General features: G+C 44.4%; 1 protein-coding gene and 1 long non-coding RNA gene across 5 annotated transcripts; one reads left to right on the top strand and one right to left on the bottom strand.

Moving 5' to 3' along the window:
- Positions 1 to 6,006: 6,006 nt before the first annotated feature.
- On the bottom strand, positions 6,007 to 21,540 carry LOC121031513 (polyadenylate-binding protein 2). Of its 3 annotated transcripts, none has more exons than XM_040476676.1 (7): positions 9,532 to 9,897; positions 9,060 to 9,174; positions 8,289 to 8,356; positions 7,866 to 7,972; positions 7,313 to 7,400; positions 7,073 to 7,224; positions 6,007 to 6,133 (listed from the first exon to the last, which is right to left on the bottom strand). In XM_040476676.1, the coding sequence occupies exons 1-7, from the start codon at positions 9,880 to 9,882 to the stop codon at positions 6,094 to 6,096; spliced, it is 921 nt and encodes a 306-aa protein (XP_040332610.1). In that variant the 5' UTR covers positions 9,883 to 9,897; the 3' UTR covers positions 6,007 to 6,093. The 3 variants fall into 3 exon arrangements, with proteins under 3 accessions (XP_040332610.1, XP_040332612.1, XP_040332611.1); XM_040476678.1 differs by lacking the exon at positions 9,532 to 9,897 and adding an exon at positions 9,320 to 9,386; XM_040476677.1 differs by lacking the exons at positions 6,007 to 6,133; positions 7,073 to 7,224; positions 7,313 to 7,400; ... (2 more) ...; positions 9,060 to 9,174; positions 9,532 to 9,897 and adding exons at positions 16,656 to 19,600; positions 20,163 to 20,602; positions 21,060 to 21,147; positions 21,445 to 21,540.
- On the top strand, positions 10,215 to 16,182 carry LOC121031516 (uncharacterized). Of its 2 annotated transcripts, none has more exons than XR_005790739.1 (3): positions 10,215 to 10,320; positions 11,657 to 11,741; positions 16,080 to 16,182. It is a non-coding gene; the product is annotated as an uncharacterized LOC121031516 (long non-coding RNA). The 2 variants fall into 2 exon arrangements; XR_005790738.1 differs by having other exon boundaries at positions 10,223 to 10,320; positions 11,654 to 11,741.
- Positions 21,541 to 21,778: the final 238 nt, after the last annotated feature.

Raw genomic sequence — 21,778 nt, 5'->3', positions numbered from 1 at the left:
CCTAAGAAATTCATAATCTAGGTGAAAAGGGTCAGCATGTATAACTAACACAACTGGCATCTTGCTCTAAAATTCACCAACCACATAATCTCACTGGACCCTGCCTGATCAATAACCCCATGAGAAACAGTTCTCATGGTTTAGGGTTTTACAAATGGGGAGACTGAGGTTTGAAAAGGTAACTTATTCAAGGTTATGTGACTCTTAAGTAAGTAGAGTAGCCAGATTTTGAGAACTGAGAGCCTGCAATCTTCTTCCTGTACACCAGATAGAAAATATTTCTAAACACCACGTAAATATTAATTCTCCTGTAGTCAGTTTAGAAGACAACCCAGGAACTTGGAGATCGTTTTTAGGAAAATAAGGAAGTGACTACTTTCACGAACATGAAACACTGTAGAAATGTTTTCGTTGGATTCACAACTACGAGCCATAATGGGTTATTCAGAGGAAAATTAAAAGTATATACAGGGTACATTTCTAAGCTTAAGTTACATTAAGCGACATGAAGGCCACTCTCATTCCTCTCATTCGGTCAACCTAGCCTGGCCACCACATAACCATTTTTTGCTGTTTACCCACTGTCTGGTGCTGCCTCAGCTCTGGGGGAGGGAGCATGGTCCTTCCCTGCAAGGGCTCTGAAGACTGTGAGACAAATCATTACAATCCTACGTGGAAAACGTGGAGATGTAAAAGTGCTTCATTGGCTCTGAGGAGGAAGGATCTGCTCTTTTGGAGACAGTCAAGGAAAGCTTCTTGGATATTTGGACTGAAACAGTGCCAAGTCCAGAGGTATGACAGAACATGGATGGTGTGGAGTCAAGTGTTTAAACATCCATGATATAAAAGTAATCTATGAAAAACCCACAGCTAACACCTTATTTATCATGACTGACTGAAAGCTTTTCCCGAAGATCAGGAGCAAGACAAGGATGTCTGCTCTCACCACTTCTATTCAACATTGTACTGGAGGTTCTGGCTAGGGAAATGAGGCAAGAAAATGAAAAATAAGACATCTGGAATGTAAAGGACAATGTAAAACTCTATATTTGCAGATGACATGATCTTGTATATAGAGAATCCTAAGGAATACACAAACACACCTGTTAGAACTAAACAAACAAGTTCAGTAAGGCTACTAAACTTAGTTAAACTTGTACAAGATCAATGTACAAAATCAATTGTATTTCTATACAATAGCAATGAACATTCTGAAAGCAAAATGCAGAAAGTTCCATTTAATATAGCAAAAACAATACTTAAGAATAAATGTAATAAAAGAAATCTAAGACTTATACACTGGAAACTACAAAACATTGTTAAAAGAAATCAAAGACTTAAATAAATAGACATACTGTGTTCATAGTTTGGAAGACTTAGTATTGTTACAATGGCAATCCTCCCCAAATTGTTCTACAGATTCAATGTAATCCCTATGAACATTCTGGCTTTCTTTTTTGCAGAAACTGACAGGCTGATTCTGAAATTCATATGAAATGTAAAAGACCCAGAGTAGCTAAACAATCTTGAAAAAGAACAAAATTGGAGGTCTCATACTTCCCACTTCCAGAACTTATTACAAAGGTACAGTAATGAACACAGTGTAGTAATGGCATAGGACATCCATATAGATCAATGGAATAGATTTCAGACTCTAGAAACAAGCCTGCACATTCTTGGTTAATTCATTTTCAACAAGGGTACCAACACCATTCAATGGGGGAAAGAGTAGCTTTTTAAACAAATGGTGCTGAGACAAATGCATTATCTGCATGCAGAAGAATGAAGTGGCCCCTCCCTCACACCATACACAAAAGTTCATTTAAAATGGATCAAAGACCTAAATGTAAGAGTGAAACTATAAAACTCTTAGGAGAAAACAGGCATAAATCTCCAGGACCTTTCTGTTTCAAAGGATATTATCAAGTGGAAAAAAACAAAACAAAACCCAACAAAATGGGAGAAAATATCTGCAAATCAAATATATGATAAAGGTCTAATACTCAGAATATATAAAGAACTCTTACAATTCATAATAAAAAGACAGACAAGCCAATTAAAAAGTGGGCAAATAATTTGAGCATTTTTCTTTAAAGAAGATATACAAATGGCCAGGAAGCACATGAAAAGATGCTCAACATCATTAGTCATTAGAGAAATGCAAATAAAAAACATGAGATACCACTTCATACCCACTAAGATGGCTATAATAAAAAAGATGGACAGTAACAAGTTAGGTGAGAATCTGGAGAAACTGACCCTCATACACTGCTGGCAGAAATGTAAAATGATGCAGCTGCTTTTGAACAGCCCTGTAGTTCCTCAAAAGGTTAAACATAGTTAGTTACTTTATAATCTAGCAACTCCACTCCTAGGTATGTATTTAAGAGAAACGAAAATGTATGCTCACAAAAAACATGTAGCTTGTAGCAGCACTGTTCCTAATAGTAAAAAAAAGAAAAAAAAAGGAAATAATGCAAATGTCCATCAACTCATGGATAGTCAAAATGTGGCCAATCCATACAAGGAATTATTATTCAGCTATGAAAAGGAATGAAGTGCTGATACATGCTACAACATGAATCTTGAAAACACTATGCTAAGTGAAGGAAGCCAGACACAAAATGCCACATATTGTATGATTCTATTTATATGAAATATCCAGAACAGGTAGTCATAGAGACAGAAATTAATAGTTGCTAGGGGCTAGAGGGAGGGAAAATTAGGGGGGCTTGCTAATGGATATAGGGTTCTTTGGGGGGTTATGAAAATAGAGTTAATAAAATTAGGTAGTGATGATGGTTAATATATGTTGCACTAAATACCACTGAATCGTACACTTAAAAGGTAATTCTTTATGGTATGTGAATTATATCTAACAACAAAACCCATATAGCTTTTCAGTGGGATATGCCAGAGGTATGGCAAACTGACACTTTTCTACAGCGAATAAAATTAAAGTTCTCTTACTAAATGATTTCTCTTTAACAAATGCTAGCACCTAGAACAGCACTTGCTGGGTACTCAGTAAATGTTTGTTGAATCAATGATTACCACAAGCATAAAGAAAGGGAAAAAGGCATTTGAGATTAGCAGAATTGAAAGATGTTTTAAAATCAGGTCTTGATTTAAGAAAGGCCACTCATTTCAACCATACATAAAAGGAAGGCTGTTATCGGAAAAAAACAGCAACCACTTTTCTTTATTGCTGATGTCAGGTTGGGCAAATCCCGTCTGAAAGAGCTCTGTGAGACTAGGTTCATTCCAATCCCTCAGATAAGAGGGAGCTCATCAGGAGTGACTGACCAAAAAACAAGCAATCTTTCCCAAGGAAAGCAACTTTCCTTTCATGCTACTTCCTCTAAAATCACTGAGGATGATGCAGGAAAAATGAAAAGACCAAGTAAGGAAAGAAATCTGATGCTTGTGAGGATAAGAACTAGCAGGTCCAGGATAAAGGGAACCCCCAAGGTGAATTAACACCTTCTGAGCACCTAAGTTATACAAAGGCACAATCCACACCCTCAAGGAGTTTGCAGTCTAGTGGGGAAACAGGGATGTAATTGTTTTAATTATAAAGCTATGAAGTACTAAACAGAGATAGAAGCAATTTGCCCTGAATGCAGGAGTGATTCATAATGACTAGGGAATGAAGAAAGGTTTCTGGCTGTAGTGCCTGGCTTTATACATTACGATTCTGAAAGAGCAGATGGAATGGGCACAGCATGAGCAATAAATGAAATATAATAAAATTAACTGCAATGCACAGGGCATCACATGTAGAACAAGATGTGACAGGGAAATCTAATCAGAATTAAATTGGGAAAGGACTTCATTCCACATCTGCGTTTACAATTACTGGTGGTAGAACAGGGGCGTTTCTGGCAACATTAAGTTTGTGGAGTCAGACATCTACCAGGAGCCCACTTTAAGATGGGGAGTTGCTCAAGCAATTAAAATAGCATAGAAAGAATGGGCAGGATATGGAGAACTGACTGGACATACAAAATTAAAAACAAAGAAGGGTCAAAAAAATGACAATCGCCTGTCCAAGATCCAGCAATTTGGAAGGGGTTTTGCAGATAGCCACTTTAACGCCCCCTGGTGGATAGAGACCTTCCCAACATTAACATCATCAAGCTACTTCAGACCTCTCACATTCTAGCAAATATTGAAACCATCACTACCAGACTCCTACTAATCAGCCTCTGCAGCAATCTCCACACTATTCTAGCTGAATGTTGTTAGAGCAGACAGTTCCCCCCCCCCCCCCCGCTGCAGAATGCTTAACAAATGACGCAACAGGAACAGTACAATAAATGAGCAAATACTTAAGTGGTCAATACTGACCTGAGAATTCAGAATACAAAGCCATTGGAGAAGTGGGTTAAGGCTTCAGAGATATATAGGACACTCATTTCTTTAACCTAAGATTACTGGAGAGAATACCTAGGTCAGAGGCAATCACAAAATATTCTGGGAACAGAGGTTAATGGTGCAACAGAACATATAAAGGTTTAAATTTAGAAATCCTCTAAGTAATGAAGACTTGAGCAGGGCCAGAGGGGCAGGAACACAATGTAGTAGTACCCAAGGAATCTGGATACCGATTTGACATAATACAAAATAGAGAAATTTGGTGTTAATGTGACCAACTACTAAACTTAAGGATATTAAATCAGTAAAAGCCAGTTAGTTAAGTCCTAATTAACGGAATGACTTAAAATGAGTTAGCTGAACAGAGTAAGTGGTCACTGCATGGCTAGAAAAGATATTGCCATGGTCTTTGTTAGTTAACTACTTTTTCCCTCATTTTTTGAGCTGACTTTGGGGTAAAGACAAGAAAAGCTACCCAGATACCCCTAAGAATCTAGTGCTGCTGGTGTGGATAATTCATTTGCATGTTAAATTTACTCAGGAGTACACACTGAAGTGCGATCAGATTACTCTCTTCTGGCCGTTCTTTTACATTCCCAGGCTCATTTGATTTACCTCAAATGCCAATCAGGGCTACATGCTACCCAGAAAACTCATCATCCTCAACTAAATACACAATGTTCCTGTTAGTTGTAATTTTAACTCCTACTCCTTAATTCGTAAATGAGAACTTCCCCTCCACAACACCAGCACTTCCACAAAGGAGAATTAACAGCCATCTGGGATCTAAGAGAAAATAGGAAAATAGATAAATAACCCTTACACCCAAAAGGCCAAACAATTTTTATTTTCAAAAACAACTTTATTCATGACACATATTAAAAAAAAAACTCCCACCCCCTGGAAATGAGCTAAAAAAATAAAGAAAATCCACCTCCCACCTCCCTGTTCCCACTTCCTCCCATTCCCTCCAAATAAAAGGGAAAAAAAGGCAAAGGAAAACAAAACAAAACAAAAAACTGAAAAACAAAAAAACGCCCCAAAACCCCCCAAAACAAGGTAGTGCATTTCCCCAAGGGGTAGGGGAATTTACACTGGAGCCGCTGGGAGCGGAACGGAGATCTTCCGGCTACAGAAACCTGCAAAGAAAGACACTCAAAACAGAAAAAGAAACACAAAAGGAAACAAAATAGATCACCAGGCAATCTGGAGGGGCAGGGAGCCGGAAAAGAGGGGTGGGATGGGTGGTAGACCTGGCAGGACAGGAGCAGGCAGGAGGGGACTGTGAAAGTTAGGGAGAAGATGGAGGGAAGGTAACAAGCAGAACAGTTTGGTGTCCTTCCAGAGCCCTGGGTAAAAAAACCCCTCCTACCACCCATGCCCACCTACCCTTGAGCAGCCCCCAAGGTGGTGAAGTGGGACAGGGAAACAAGGGGAGCAGCTTGCGCAGTTGAGACGTGTCCATGGCGAATCCCCAGAGTGAATGAGCAGCCCCCTGCCCCACTCCCTGGGCCTTCCCCTACTCCCCAAAGCAGGTCCCTCCTCAGCAGTTAGTTATGGGATTCTCCCCCCTTTCCACAGTATATCTTTTTTTTAAAAAATATTTTTTTTTCCATCAAGGTCATCTTCTGTTTTTCTTTTTTTTTTTTTTAATTCTTTTTTTTTTTTCCTTCTTTCCTCTTTTTTTCCTCTCTCTCCTCCTAATACACACTTTTTTTAGTAAGGGGAATACCATGATGTCGCTCTAGCCCGGCCCCTGGAAGAAAGAAGGAGAGTTAGGTGTTAACATAATCACTTAAGAGTCAGCACAAGCCCCTCCCCATGGGCCCTTGCCCCAGTTATAGTGCAGGGAATGGGGGGAAAGAAGTTTCCAAGTATCCTAAAACTGACCCCATTATCCCAGAAATAGTGACACACCTGGCAAATGGGAGGGGACAATTTAACAGAACACCTTGCCATTGGCAAAAAAGCATATCTGAGATAATAGGGGCAAGAAAACGGACTTATTGTTTATCCACTTTTCAGTCAGTTCTCCACAGCTCTAAACCCCAGGCCTTCACCATCAGATCCTCCCTAATTCCTGGGAGTAGATAAGTAAATCTTATGAAAAGCCAAGGTCTATATGCTTATCCTGTCTATTTAAAGGCAGAGAGATAATAATAAAGCAACAACATGGGCATCACACTAGGCCCAGAGAAAAAGTTAACCTTGTAAAACACTGGCTCAGTTAAAGAGTAAGTATCTCATTATCCTCCCACATGGCTGTTGAAAAGGATCAACTAGCCTCTGGTATTCTTCCAAGGGAGGTTCAATCTTCAACTCCTCCTTAACTCTGGGAAAAGTAGCAAATGTCCAAGCAGTGCCTTCACTACTCTGAGGCCGTTCTTCCTGGCCTGTTTTGTAAACACCTTCACTGCCACCAACTCTCAAGGGAAAAAAGGCTGGGGGAAGAACCATCTCTCAGAACAAAGTGGAGAGATCCAGCCCTTATCACCAACTCTTGCTCCAGAAAACGATGATGAGACTGGCCTCCTGGCCTGGCCTGCAACTACCTTCCTCACCCTGCACAGGCAGGAGACCAAGTCCCTGGAGACCAAGGGGAGGGTAAGTGAGGGAGATTCCTCAGATCAGGAGAGAAGGAAACATACAGGGCTCATGGGAGGCGGGGGGAGAGGAGCAGCCCATCTATCCTGACCTGTAGACGCGACCCCGGGGCCTGCTGTTAAAACCACTGTAGAATCGAGAGCGGGAACTGTTGTAGTTGGTGGTCCGGGCACGGTATCGGGCTCGTGGGAAACCCCGGTCTGTTGTGCTGATGCCTGGTCTGTTGGTTCGTTTTGGGATCACCTGACAGTGACGGATATACAACAAAAAGCCTCAGAATAAGCCTGGAGAGTTTACACAGAACCAGAACAGCAATGGGCATGGGGCTTACCTTGATTTGTCTTCCTCTAAATAGGGACTCATCTAAGGCCAAGGAAGTCCTCACTGACTCTTTGTCTGAGAACTCTATATATGCAAACCTGAAAAGAATAATAGTCATTTTATCTATCTGAAGTTTAAAAAAGCAGCTTACGTGTCAAATCCAATTTTTAGGCATGCTTTACTCAAGCAATAACACATCCACATTTTTTATTACTTTTCAAAAAATTCTTAAATGCAAGATTTCAATACAAATTTCTAGCTACTCTTGGAAAATTATAAAACAGTATCCACAGGGCCTGGATTTCCATATAGCAGAACCAGTTAGGGCTAAGCAGAAGCTGTCCCTCTCTCTTCTAGCCCACGAATACACCCACACTAACCTTCATCTTTATCTCAAGGCCTCTGAAAGCATTTACGTGCAACCCCTGATATATATCAACATTAATTCCTCGTAAGATGAACACCACTTACTTTAACAGCAAGTTAACTTACTGTTCAATATAAAATATTTTGTCTACTTTTAAAATGTGATTAAAATAACCTCAACTTACTTCCCTACTTACCCTTTAGGATGGCCACTAAATTTGTCACAAAGTATGGTAACACGGTTGACTGAACCACAGCCATGAAAGTGTGCTTCCAGCTCTTCTGCTGTTGCACCATAGTCCACCTGTAGGGATAAAGGGGTTATGTTTCACAGGTACTGGGCAAACAAGCTCCCATCTCAACAGGTATCTCTGCCGAGCCTCTGGGCTGGGCCACCATATACACCAAGGCACATCAAATCTGATTCTTTAAGAAACTAATCCTTTTCTCTTCCCAACCCTAAAGCCTCTGCTGATCACCAGTACCTTTTACCTCCTCCAAACCCTCCCAATATTCCCCAAATCCACCACCTATCCTTGAGATGTTCCTTTCAATACTCCTACTAAGCAACTCCCAAAACAAGAGCTTCCCCCAACACCAATCAGGGCCCTAATACATACATTGCCAACATAAATGGAACGGGCATCAGCCTCCATCTTCTCTTCAATGGACATGATCACTGGACCAGCTTTGAAGAAAAAAGAAATCGGAGGGGAAAACAAAGCTAGTTTTCTATTTGACCAATAAGTGTACCCCTCCCACCACCAGTGCTACAGTGAAGGCAAAGATTTAGGTCTGCTCTGTTCCCTGCTGTACCCATTATCAAGAATACCATCTAACACACAATAGGTACTCAGTGAACATTTGACAAATCAGCAACAGATTAACACAGTCCTAAAAACCAGAGAGAACAGTACAGGAATTCCCTCCTTCCCCCAAACCAAGTCCCTGTTTATTGAATAACTTTGAGTGAAATCATTTGAAAAGTGAACAAAATCAAGGGAACCCAAACTCAACATTTCTGGATTAAAGGGAAAGCCCCCGTAGTGGAGCAATTTCTTAGGACTCTTAAAAGGTCTCAAACTAAAAGAACCATGAGCCTTGAAGGTCAAATGCCAATTGGAAACCTCCACAAAGAGTAGAGGTAGAATAAAGAACAAAGAGCAACACACATGTAAAAAGGACAAAGAAAGGCACAAGATTACCATCATCAAAACAGGTTTTTGCCTCACTAAGGTCAGAGGAACACACAATGGACAATGACCACAGCACCTGCCCAGTAACTGCTCAGACAAGCAGCCTCGAAGTCCCGAGCATCTAATCCCATACAACCCGTGTTCGCATAACCCTTCCGAGGACCCGGGTTCCGCGTGCAACCGCCAGTTACTCACCATTGCCTGGAGGTGGACTCATATTCATCTGTTTCTCTACCTCGTTCTGTAGCTCCTTTAGCTTCTCGGCTTCTTCCTCCATCTCCCTGACTCGAGCTTTGATCGCTTCCAGCTCCTACAATGAGTGGAGAGGGTATGGAGAAGAGCTTAACAGAAACCAACGCAAGGGCTGCGCCCAGCTCTCCGTCCGAGCGCGGCCTCATGCTCGGCCATTTCCCTCGCCCCACACGCGGGTCACGATGAAAAGAAAAGCAAGCTACCTTCTCTAAAACAACACTAAGCACCCATAACGCCCGAATCAACCCGGCTAGGCCCCTTCTGGCGGTCGAGGATCCGTCCCCGGCCCTGCCCCAGCCACGTTATTCCCCGCCCACCCCCACCCCCCGCCTGCCTCCCGCCTGCCTCCCGCTCGCCCGAGCTCTGGGCCTCCCGTGACACGGACGGCCCTGCTCGTTCGCCCTCCTTCCCTCACCGGGTCCTCAATGGCGCCGTCCCCCGGGTCACCCTCGACCAGTCCCGGCTCCTCCTCCTCCTCCTGGCTGCCGGGGGCTCCCGAGCCAGGCCCAGGGCCCGGAGCTCCCGGGGGGGCGCGGGGCCGGGGCGGCTCCTCTTCGGGCTCGGGCTCCGGCTCGGGCTCCAGCAGCAGCTCCTCAGGCTCCAGTTCCTCAGACTCCAGGCCGTTCCCGTAGTCCCCTGCGCCCCCCGGGGCCCCCTCCCCGGCCTCCCCACCGGCCCCGGGCACAAGATGGCGCCGCCGCCCCGGCCCGGAGCCCCGACCGCCCGCAGCCCCCGCTGCTGCTGCCGCCGCCGCCGCCGCCGCCATCGCCGCTCAGACTGGGGCCCGCCGCCCGGCGATTGGAGAACTGCGCCGGGCACGCCGAGGATTCATTAGTCTAGAGGCCTGCCCATCACCACCAGCTAGGACTCCATTGGGGAATATTACTTGACAATCAAATAAGATCCCACCCTTAAGGCGGGATATTGCACGAAATTCTCAAATCCCGGTAGGGGAATTGGTCTGTCAATCAACATATGTCCCACCTCCTCTCAAGTCCTTAGGTAACAATACCGCCAGAGCTGTGACGACATTCCTGCTTCCCGCCCCGCCTCCAGGCGGATCCGCGAAGTATATGACGTTCGGGGATTGGCTGCTGGCTGGGTGAGGGGAAAGAACCAGTCTTCCGATCGCCTTGCCGCACCGGCCGTCTCAGATGCCGATTGGCTCGCGGGATTTGAAGGGCTAACACCCGTTTTGTGACAGGTGAACCTTGCCCTGCAACGGACGGCCAGGCTTCCATCAAGGGAAACCCGAGGTCACATGACTAGTCCTTAGGGAGGCCGCCATTTTGACACTACTGGTTGCCAACTAGAGAGCTGTTGGAAGGCAGAGGCCGGAAACATTGAGGCGGTTTCTGGAATCTGGTTTGCTGACCAGGAAAGAATCAGTAGATGGGATATTGCTGGAAATGGAGGTTCTGAATGGCGCTCTCCAGTAAGCCTGCTTTTCCCATCCAGGTTATTGGTACCAACATCCACCAACCAATTCTCCCAAACCAAAAAGCTGGGGGAATCCTCACTCCAGAGCCACTAGCCCTGTCTGATCTGTCTTCCTTGCACAGGCATACTTTACAAACCCCTGTTCATACCCCAGTTTTAGCCTTTTTCTTGGACTGTTTGCTACAGCTCCCTAATAGGTCTCTCAGCTTCCAGTGTCATCTTTCCAAGCCTTGCCGCTACTTAGAGCCGGCTCCCTTTTGCTGGCCCGGTAAAAATAAAACTTTACCGTGGCCTTAAGAGATCTCAGGACCAGCCTACTTCGCAAATGCTATTTCCACCCTTCTCGTTCCAGGGGGGTGTACCTGCACACAGGTCTGTACCTCTACACGCAGTGTACCCATGTACACTGCAAGCCCCAGCATCACCTCTACTGAAGAACCTTTCACTACCCTCTCCTTTCCCATGACAAGCAGGCCTACTCCCACTGTGCGCTCATTTTGTCCTGCATTGTGAGTTTGGGAATGAGTGGCTGGATCCTACTTATATTTGCAACCCCACTGTGGGGCAGTATGCTTTGTACCTAATAGCCAATAAATGTTTGCATTTATTGGGGATCTGGGTGCCACCCTCATTTTTCAACGCTTTCCCAGCCCCCAAACCTTCCTTCAGTCCGCAGAGGAATTCCTCCTCGCAGGTTCCCAACACACGTTTGTACTCTGAGATAACCAATGAGACCTAGTCCTGGAAAGCAGGGTTGCCCTATTGTAGCAGTGTTACTACGCATTTTTTAAAAAGTAAGGAATGACGGTGTTAAGTTTGCAAAAGGGTTATTTGTGGCCAGACCAAGCTACGGTTTGACAGCCAGATTCAAATGAGGCCATTCAAATTAGTTAAATCAGACAACCCCAATAGGATGTGTATGGCTGGGGCAGGGATTTGGACAAGAGGAGATCTCTGTTAGCAAACCAAAAAGTCAAAAGCTTTTCAATATACCCCATTCTTCCCCTCACCCTCACTTCTCAAAAATCCTTACCTCAGGAACAGGGGAATTCTGAGCAGAGTCATAGTTCTTAAAATTTCACTGAAAATTACTTCAGCAGCCATCGCAGCTCCAGTGGTCTGGGAGAACTAACGTGAGCACTGAAGACAAACCCTAAAAGATTGTGAAGTCGCTGGAAGAAAAAGGTTTTCTACTAATCTTAACCTAATCAAGATGTTGATGTTTTATTGGTGCCTGATTTAAGCTAATCAGGCAAATCAAGGGAAATGTGATTTTTTAAATAATGCTTCAAATCCTAATTTTGTTGAGCACTTGATTTTGTAATAGGTACAATCCTAGATTCCTTATTATATCTCATTGAATCCTTAACAACAACTCTATGAAGCAAATATTTCCAAAACTATAACTTGTTTTAGGCATGAAGAAAGAGTGAAGTAACACCCAAGTCATGGAACTAATTAGCAGTGAGTAGGTGGTAAAAAGTGGTGGGACATCTGACCAGCTCAGGTCATGACCTCCCCATTCAGGAGTTAGAGCCCTGTGTCAGGCTCTGTGCTGATAGCTCAGAGCCTGGAGCCTGCTTCAGATTCTGTGTCTCCCTCTCTCTGCCCTTCCCCTACTTATCTCTCTCTCTTTCTCTCTCTCTCAAAAATAAATAAACATTTTAAAAAATTTTGGAGGTGCCTGAGTGGCCCAGTCAGTTGAGCATCCGACTTCTGCTCAGGTCATGATCTCACAGTTTGTGCGTTCAAGCTCCACATGAGGCTCTGTGCTGACCGCTTGCTCAGAGCCTGGAGCCTGCTTCAAATTCTGTCCCCTCTCTCTGCCCCTCCCCCGCTCACGCTTTGTCTCACTGTTTCTCAAAAATAAATAAATGTAAAAAAAATTTTTTTTTTAATTTTTTAAAAAAAGAAAAAAATGAGCAGGGAATTCAGAGCCAACTTTCGAAACTTAGATCAAAATTGTTACAAGGTCTGCTTTAATACACAAAAATTACATTATGTATGATGTTGAAATTCAGAAAAAGACTAAATTCCCACAATAGACAAATGTTTAGGCAAGTTATTATATCCAAAGATTATTATGCACCTATTAAAAGGTTTACACATAGTGTGTAATAACATGCAAAAGTAATTATGTTAGGCCAAAGAAGTAAATATAAAATTGTATATAAAGTATGATTAAAGTATCATTATGATGTCTTATTTTTTAAAAAAATAATTTGGACTGGGGCACCTGGGTGGCTCAGTCCGTTAAGCTTCCAACTTCGGCTCAGGTCATTATCTTGCAGTTTGTGAGTTTGAGCCCTGTGTTGGGCTCTGTGCTGTCAGTTCAGAGCCTGGACCCTGCTTTGGATTCTGTGTCTCTCACTCTCTCTGCCTCTCCCCGCTCATTCTCTCTCTCTCTCTCAAAAATAAATAAACATTTAAGAAAATTAAGATAAAAAAATAATTTGGACTGAAAAAATAAATAACTTGGACTTCAGGGGAAAAAAGGGAGCAAGAATCAGTTCGATGTTTCCTTTGGTAATATGTACTAAAAGCTTTCAAAATGTTGAGATTCTTAAACCAGTAATTGTATTTCTTATGATCTGCTCTAAAGAAATAATCTAAAAACTGGATAAACATTTGAGAATAAAGACATTCATCAGAGTGAAAAAAATGTAAGTAACTTGAATGTCCAAGTGACATACTCAGGAAAATTATTATATACACATAGATGTAATTTTATATGGTCATTATGCCTTCAAAACATTTTTAGTAACAAGGAAAAACTACAATATAATGGTAAGCAGAATTGTAGTATAGAAAATTGTATATACAGTATGATCATAAAATATAAGCACAGACAGAAGATGGGAAAGAAATACGCCAAAATATTAATAGTAGTAATTTCTGAGTAGTAGGATTATAACTGACTCATAATTTTCTATGTTCTATGATTTTTTTCCACAATATCATATATTATTTTTGTTTAAAATTAAAAAACCTTCCAACTCCCAAATTAATAAGCATGATTACTTTTACAAACACATTTAAAAAGATATTTGAATGGTGACTTGTAAAGTAAGATATTTCCCTATTAGACTGTAAACTGTAAAAGACAGGGACATCATCGTAATTATATTTGTATTCTCATTGCCCATCACTCTGTATTCAATAAATGATAACTGAATTAATGATCTTCCGTAATAATTTTAATATCTTACCTGTTGTTGATGCATAGAGAACATCAAAGAGATAAGTTTCTAAGAATGAATTTGTAAAAAATTATTATGCAATGATATGAAATCTACCCATTATGAGTATAATTTTCCTTCATTAGTAACCTCTCAATAGAGGGCCATGGAATTTTGGGAAAATGGAAACTCATTGATGCTGTGTGCCAGAAGAAGGAAAAATGTGCTAATAGAAGTGAATGGATAGTGGAAAAAAAGGAGAATTAGGGGTGCCTGGGTAGCTCAGTCGGTTAAGTGTCTGTCTCTTGTTTTCAGCTCAGGTCAGAGGATCTCATGGTTTGTGAGTGTAAAACCCGCATCGGGCACCATGGTGACAGTGCAGAGCCTGCTTAGGATTCTCTCTCTCCGTCTCTCTCTGCCCCTCCCATGCACCATGTGTGCGTTCTCTTTCTCTCTCTCTCTCTCTCTCAAATAAACTTAAAAAAAAAAAAAAGAATTAAATCACTAAAAACGGATGAGGGCAACTCCAGTTCTGTACAAAAGGGAAAAGTTTTCTCACTAAACAACATAAATACTTGGCTTTTTGGTAGTTTCATTCCTGCTTTTAACGCTTGCTTTTTTTGCATGCTGCAATAATTCTCTATAACCTAGAACTACGTTATTTAATATGGTACCTATTAGTCACAAATGGTTTGAGCACTTGGAACATGAGTAGTCTGACTGGAGATGTACTAAAAGTATCAAATATACACGGAATTGCAAGACTCTATATGAACAAAAGACTGTAAAATAAATTAATAATTACTTAATATTAATTATAGGTTGAAACTATAATAATTTTTACACTGGGCTAAGTAAAACATTGTGATAATTAGTTTTATAACTGTTCCTTTTTGGGTTTTTTTTTTTTGTTTTAATTTTTTTTAACATTTATTTATTTTTGAGACAGGGAGAGACAGAGCATGAACGGGGGAGGGTCAGAGAGAGGGAGACACAGAGTCCGAAACAGGCTCCAGGCTCTGAGCTGTCAGCACAGAGCCTGAAGGGGGGCTCGAACTCACGGACCGCGAGATCGTGACCTGAGCCGAAGTCGGCCGCTCAACTGACTGAGCCACCCAGGCGCCCTTGTTCCTTTTTGTTTTACTGAGACTACTAGAAAATGTAAAACTACATATATGGCTTGCGTTATATTTCTGTTGGACAGTGCTGATACAGAACCTTGAAACCTTGATCATAGACTTACCTCTATCGTGGAGCCAACTCTCAATTATTTTCTAATGCAAAGTCTAGCCTCGCCTACCTTAATTCCTTAGGTCTGTCCTTGCAGGGAAGTGAGGTGTGCACTTAAATGAGAAAGAACCTCCTTTGGGCTGCTTATTTTCTATTCTGCTTCGTTAACTTTTTAAAAACTTAAAAAACTTATTTTAATATGCTGTACCAGAAATATGTGTTCTTTATAAAAAAAAAATCAGAAAATACTGACAGTAAAAAGAACAAAATAAAACACCAGTAAAATCCAACACCCACAGATAATCACTAATGATATTTTGGCATATATCCTTCCTGAAATTTTCAGTACATAAATACATACAGAGGCATGTACACACACACACACATATTTACATATTTATTTTAGCAAAATGGGATCATACTGTATATATTGTTTTCTATTTTCTTTTTTACCAAGATAGAAACATCTTTCCGTATCAATAAAAATATTTTTCCAATTTCATTTTTCATGACTTTCCTCAAAAGTCACCTTAGAAATGAGGGTTTTCCCTGACTATTCTATTTAACATTGAAATTTATGGGGCGCCTGGGTGGCGCAGTCGGTTAAGCGTCCGACTTCAGCCAGGTCACGATCTCGCGGTCCGTGAGTTCGAGCCCCGCGTCAGGCTCTGGGCTGATGGCTCAGAGCCTGGAGCCTGTTTCCAATTCTGTGTCTCCCTCTCTCTCTGCCCCTCCCCCGTTCATGCTCTGTCTCTCTCTGTCCCAAAAAAATTAATAAACGTTGAAAAAAAAATTTAATAAAAAATAAATAAATAAAAAAATAAAAAAAGAAAGTGTAACTATAAATTTCAATTTTTTTTTTAACGTTTATTTATTTTTTTGGGACAGAGAGAGACAGAGCATGAACGGGGGAGGGGCAGAGAGAGAGGGAGACACAGAATTGGAAACAGGCTCCAGGCTCCGAGCCATCAGCCCAGAGCCTGACGCGGGGCTCGAACTCACGGACCGCGAGATCGTGACCTGGCTGAAGTCGGACGCTTAACCGACTGCGCCACCCAGGCGCCCCTAGTTACACTTTCCTAATTCCATGCTAATGAATTATTTTTCTTTATAGCATTTATCACTTCATAACATGAAATGTTATGTTAATGAATATCAGAAGTGAAGTGAGTACTGGGGAGAAATGCTCATTGTCATTAGAGGCCGAACCACAAGTGAGGAATTGGTCACCATCACACAAAGATTTGGGGTAAGTTTTCCTTGTTTTGGTTTGTTTCTGGTTTATAGCCATCCCAAAGTACTGTATATACCCACCCTCTTAAGATTTGGGTTGGCATAGGGGCACCTGGGTGGCTCAGTCAGTTAGAACTTGGAACCTGCTTCAGATTCTGTGTCTCTCTCTCTTCTCCTCTCTCTGCTCTTCCCCCACTAGCACTCTGTCTTTCTCTCGCAAAAATAAATAAACTTAAAAAAAACCTGTTTTTAAATAAATAAAACTAAAAAGATTTGGGTTGACATAGATGGAGCTCTTGGCTTTGGGCATTTGGCAGGGGTTAGGAGATGGGGAACAACTCTGATTTTCTTTTCTTTATGGTCTCAACACTTTCCCAAGTCCTTGTTACTCTAATTCTTGCCATTAACAAGGTCACGAAGAGATGATTAGATCAAGAAATGTCCTGACACCAGGCTATAGAGTGTAGAAGTCACAAACCCTGCTCAGTCCTTCTCATTAAACTTCTGGGCTTTATTTTTTTTTAATACGACCATTACATATTACACAAAAATAAAAGTCAAATGAACTTGATATTTATAAATTATTAAATAAAAATACAGGAATATATATTTATATTTATAGAGCTTTTTCTTTTCTTCTAAACTAACCAAATCTGTTCTCTCGCCATTTTATGATTTAAAAAAGTAAAATAGTATATACCCTAGAATAAGTGGGGAGTAGGATTAATAATCGCAGGACCTAGTTGCCCTACTTCTGCTCCTTCCTTGGCCTAAGCAAAATCCCTATATGTCCCTTTGGGCTCTGGAGAGCAAGAAACACCCTCTCTACCTATTTAATCTCTGAAAAATGGCAATTAGATTTATTTTCCTTATTTTTTAAAAAATGAAATAGATTTAAAAATTGGGAGCCATACTCAGCCTTCCTGGCCAAGAGCTAATCCCAAGGAACTATATGGCTCTAGAAGAGTCTCTAGTTTTCCCTGATAGAAGAGTCTCTGGGGTTTCCATTGCCCCTCAAGGACAGGACAGATCAAAACTGCCCACTACGGTCCCATTCAAGCTATGCTTCTGGGAATCCAAGCCCTTTACCCTTTCAGAAAACAACTTCTCCTTCTACCAAGGTGTGAAGGCCTCAGAGCAGGGCATTTCAGTTACCTGACCATGGTCCCTGCTGCTCCTGTTTGCTAAAGGTCCCCAGGAGAGTTAACAGGGATAGGTGGTCTTGTGGTAGAGGGGAGGGTGGAGTCTGCCCCAAACCTGGGGGAGCACAGGCTCCAATTTGGAGCTGATGGTCTAGTCAGTGGTTTTCCAACTTTTTTTTTTCAGCAGCAAACCCCTTAATGCAAATAAAATCTTACCCTGAACCCCGATATGTAAGACAGCTACAAGGGGAGCTATTCTGTTTAAGGACAAGTAGCCCAGCCTGCTCAGCACCCCCTCCCTTCACCTCCCCAAGGCCTCCTGAGGCAACCCCTAGGAAACCTCAGGGCTCTGCCAAGCAGCCTGAAAACCACTGGTCTAGTTTGTCCTGAGCAAGTCAGAGACCCCCCACCCCACCCCAACTGCCTGCCACAGACCAGCTCTGAGTTTCTGGTATCAGCATACTCACGATGGACCAAGTGGCACATGCAGTCTTCCACCTCCCCTATAAATACCATTAAAAAGTGCAGCCCTCTCTCAAAAGCAAAAGTCTGGGCTAAACACCTGAGGCCAATTTTGGTCCCACATTCTTGTGAGTACAACTATGTTGCCACATTTTGGGACCAAATGAAAATCCCAAGAAGAGTCAACCATGGTCTAGCTAAGCTGATCAGTGCTCAGGATCAAGGGCAGGGTTCTAGAGCACTGTGTCTGAAGTCAGCATTGGAGAGCAGCAATTTTAGCACCTTGGGAAGTGCAGCAGTGAGGTCTGGCTCAGGGCATGCATCTGGAGTGAAATCATTTCTTTCTCAAAAGAAAAAGCTATAAGTGGAATCTGTTCTAGAGGACTGTGAGCTCTAAAGTTAACGTCCTCAGACTCAGAGGTACAGACAAGTAACACCCATGCAAACAGCGTGGCTTCAAAGAAAATATAAATGCTTCTAGGTCATGGTAGGTACTCTAGAACCCATATATCTGGCCCTTGATAAAGCAGCACCAAAGCCCACTACACGGAATAGGCCAGTCACGGAGTATAGGTCACCCTCACACCTATGGGGTTCAGAGCTGGAATGTTCCTCTCAAGGCATCAGCAGTCTCACTGAGACACAGTGCAAGACCCAGACTGTACTCTAGATCAGCATTTACCTCCACACACTCACAAGGAAAATTAGAGTCCCAATTTAGAGTTTGAGTTTGGGTGCAGAAAGTCCCAGAGACAGGGAACACTTTAGGCACCAGTGTGCCCCAGTGGGAGAGGAGGGCGGCAGGTAGGTCCAGCTCCCCACCCACCCCCACTGCAGGCTCCACGGCCCTGTTTTCTGTCAGAGCCCAGGAGGCAGCAGCAAGTGCATGATGCACAAGGAATAGGGACGGTGAAGCAACAGGGCCAGCTACAGAACTTATCTCCAAAGCCCTGCAAATGACTTTCTGTGGAAAAGTGCCCAAAGCCCTCTTCTGGATACAGTGTTTTTCCCATAGCCTTGAGGCATCAGGACAAGGAGAGGGGGAGAAGGGAGTTGGGAGGAGGGGCAGAGAGCTGCCCCTTGTTCTTGCCACTTCAACAGGGAATGTTTTCTCTGTGAATACGGCCGCCACCATGTTAGACAAGCAGCCTAGCATGCACACAAGCACGCGTGCACATGCATACACATGTCCAAGCAGCCCAACATCACAGCCACCTCTCCCTATCACCTGAGAACTCCAAGCTTCCATTCCAAAGGGATGTGCCTTCGGTGTTTTTCCCCAAATCTCACTCATCCAATGGAGACACAACCCCTTATGCAAATCCTCCTTCTTTAGGGCTACAAAGTAAGCTCTAGTTATAGTTTTGTGTGCCTATACGTATAGGCATGATCTCTCCCACCTCCTCCCAACCCTGGAATGCCTCCATCTCCTGGCCTGCTCGCTTTCCAAACACATCCCCTAATGTCTCCAGCTCATCCTTCCGACTGCCTGCCTGGCACACACAGCTCCTTCCCACAGTACCCTGCCCCTTCCCATCCCCATTCCATGCCCATCCATTCACCCACTTCTTCCAAGGGCATTTCTCTTGTTCTGTTCCTGCTCTCTTGTCCCCCAACTACACCTAGCCCCACCTGGCCCTGGACTTTCTCACTTGCTAGCAAAAAAGGCCCCTACAGTTACCAGGGCCCCCAGTGCCACGGCCCCTGTCAGCACTGTCCTCACTGAGGCCCAGTTCCCCTCCCGCAGACGCCGCGCCTCCTCCAGGGCCCCGTCCCCGTATAGAGCTGTGAACTCCGCCTGTGGGAGAGAAGGGAAGTAGGAGAGAAAGGAGAAAGGGATATCAGGAGAGGAAAGAGTGGAGGAAAGAGGAGAGGAAGAGTTCCAGTTCCATCCACTACAAGCACTACCCCATACCCAGCTCCTCTCCAGCCAAAGCTCTACTGGCTGCAAGCCCCGATCATCCCCCATGAGCGCCTGGCTCATTTGCCCTTTCTGCCTCAAGTGAATCCCAGCCTTTCCCTGGCCAAACATTTTGCTCGGAACTGGCATCCTTTGCCAAGGCTTTACTGACCCTCTGACACCCCCCCACCCATGCCACATAGTCTGGTGTAAAAAGCTCCTGATGGCTGGATGCCATTTCCCTGCAGGCACTGTGTATTCTGTCCTCTGCTTTGGACCATGAGCCCATCCAGTGATGACTGCATGGCAGCCCTGGAGTGCGTGACACCCATGGTGAGAGCATCTGATTCCACCCAAATAGGGAGACTCAGACCCCAGCCTCCAGCCAGAACCCCTGTCTTCCCTCTGGAGACCATCTTTGCAGAGGGGTGTGCAGAGCAGCAATTGAGAAGCTTCTTACCCAGCCCCCACTGCTGTGAATCCAGTCGGCCAGCCGTGTCTCCAGGTAGGCCACCATCCACTCTTGCACTTGTCCCACAAGTGGCTCCATCTCCTTGTTGACACTCTCAGCACACAGTGCGGCTCCAAAGACAAAGAAGGCCACAAGGCGGCCCCAGTTGGGGCCCCCTTGGAAGAGTTCATCAGAGACCTGGGTGAAGCGTTGCTGGGCTGACCCAGGGGTCACATGCAACTGGGCTGCCAAATCAGAGAAGGTGCGCCGGAAGCGGGTCTCAAACTCATCTCCAGCTGCACGCATGGCTTGGTGCAGTGGGTCAGCTGCTGGGCCCTCCCCAGGGCCTGCTCCACAAACATAACCCTTCTGCCTCAGCTTATAGCCTACAAAGTCTGCCACTAGAGCCCGTGTGTCTGGGGCTGAGGCTGGGGTCGCCATCCGGGCAGCTGTAAGAGTCAAGGATGAAAGACTGGCATGAATATATGGTCAGAGAGCCAGAAGGGGCACTTCAGGCTTGGCCAACCCAGTGAGAGGTGGGAGGAAATGCTCAGAGACCACTGAGCAGGGAGGGGCAAGAATGTGGGAATTAAGTCAAGGTGAGAGGCCAGAGCATGAGGGGCTGACCATTAATTTGTAATGTGTTAAATTAAATGTAAAACAAGTAAATTTTATTTTTAAAATACTTTAGATTCTTTCCATAATAAAAAAACACCAACTCTATAACCCCCCTACAAACCCCCTTTCCACAATACACACCATTTTAGCTTAGGGTCTTAGTACCTCCCCAGAGGGAAGATGTGAAGATGCTGGCAGAGGCACAAGATGGGGGAGGAGACAGGAGCTGAAGGAAAAGGTGGGAGAAGCAAAGGGCTGCCAGGGACAGAGAAGGAAGGGGACACTCACCCAGCCTGGATGGCAGCTTTTAGGACCCAGCGCTGGTGGCAAGGAGCCCCCAGCTGGGGCCTTTCATCCTCCTGGCCAGCGTGGAGCCCTGGGAAGGGGAGGGGGAGAGCAGAGCTAGGCGGGGAAGGCCATGGATCACAGTCTGGGCAGAGAAGACTGGGGGTGCAGCTCCCGGGACCGGCCCCTGCCCCCAACGTTCTACCAGCTGTGTGGCCGAATCCATGTTTAATGACTGTCCTCCCAGGAAACCCAGGGCCAAGGGCTTCCTGCCGACACCGTATCTACTCCCGGCTCCCCCCAGTGCAGTCCAACAGCCCAGCTCCTCCTTTACCCCCACCCTCAGCAAGTCTCCAACCCCTCCTGCCTGCCAGGTTAGGGATCTCACGGGTCAGGCCGCTGCCAGGATCCGGGCTGTTTCCTGGTGCAGGAGCTGGGAGGGAGGGAGAGACGGAGGAAGGGAGGGAAGGAAGGAGGGAGGAGAAAGGGGGGTGGGAGGGAGGGCCCGGCGCCGGGTGATGATGGGGCCCAGAGATGCGTCCAGAGAGAGGGGCGGAGCTGGGAAGCAAGCTTGGGAAGGCCACAACTCCGGAAGAGAGAGGGCTGCTGGAGGCCAAGAGGAGCAGGGTGGAGAGGAGACAGAGGGCCAGGTTGGGCTCCTGAGACTGAAGACTGCCCAGAGAAGCCGGCTAGGCCTCAGGAAACCTCAGAGCAAATTCAGC

The sequence above is a fragment of the Herpailurus yagouaroundi genome, unplaced genomic scaffold, assembly GCF_014898765.1.
Source record: "Herpailurus yagouaroundi ecotype Mexico unplaced genomic scaffold, PumYag 141, whole genome shotgun sequence".
In the NCBI taxonomy this organism is placed as follows: domain Eukaryota; kingdom Metazoa; phylum Chordata; class Mammalia; order Carnivora; family Felidae; genus Herpailurus; species Herpailurus yagouaroundi.
The sequence above is the reverse complement of the archived record's forward strand: the minus strand, read 5'-3'. Positions and strand labels throughout refer to the sequence as shown.

What these genes read in the sequence shown, in the direction of transcription:
- LOC121031513 (XM_040476676.1), bottom strand. Translation starts at nt 9,882, where the DNA reads ATGGCGGCGGCGGCGGCGGCGGCAGCAGCAGCGGGGGCTGCGGGCGGT. An exon ending in ACGGCGCCATTGAGGACCCG is followed by an intron (nt 9,175 to 9,531) that starts GTGAGGGAAGGA and finishes CACTCATTGTAG; the next exon opens with GAGCTGGAAGCGATCAAAGC. An exon ending in TTAGAGGAAGACAAATCAAG is followed by an intron (nt 7,225 to 7,312) that starts GTAAGCCCCATG and finishes CGTCACTGTCAG; the next exon opens with GTGATCCCAAAACGAACCAA.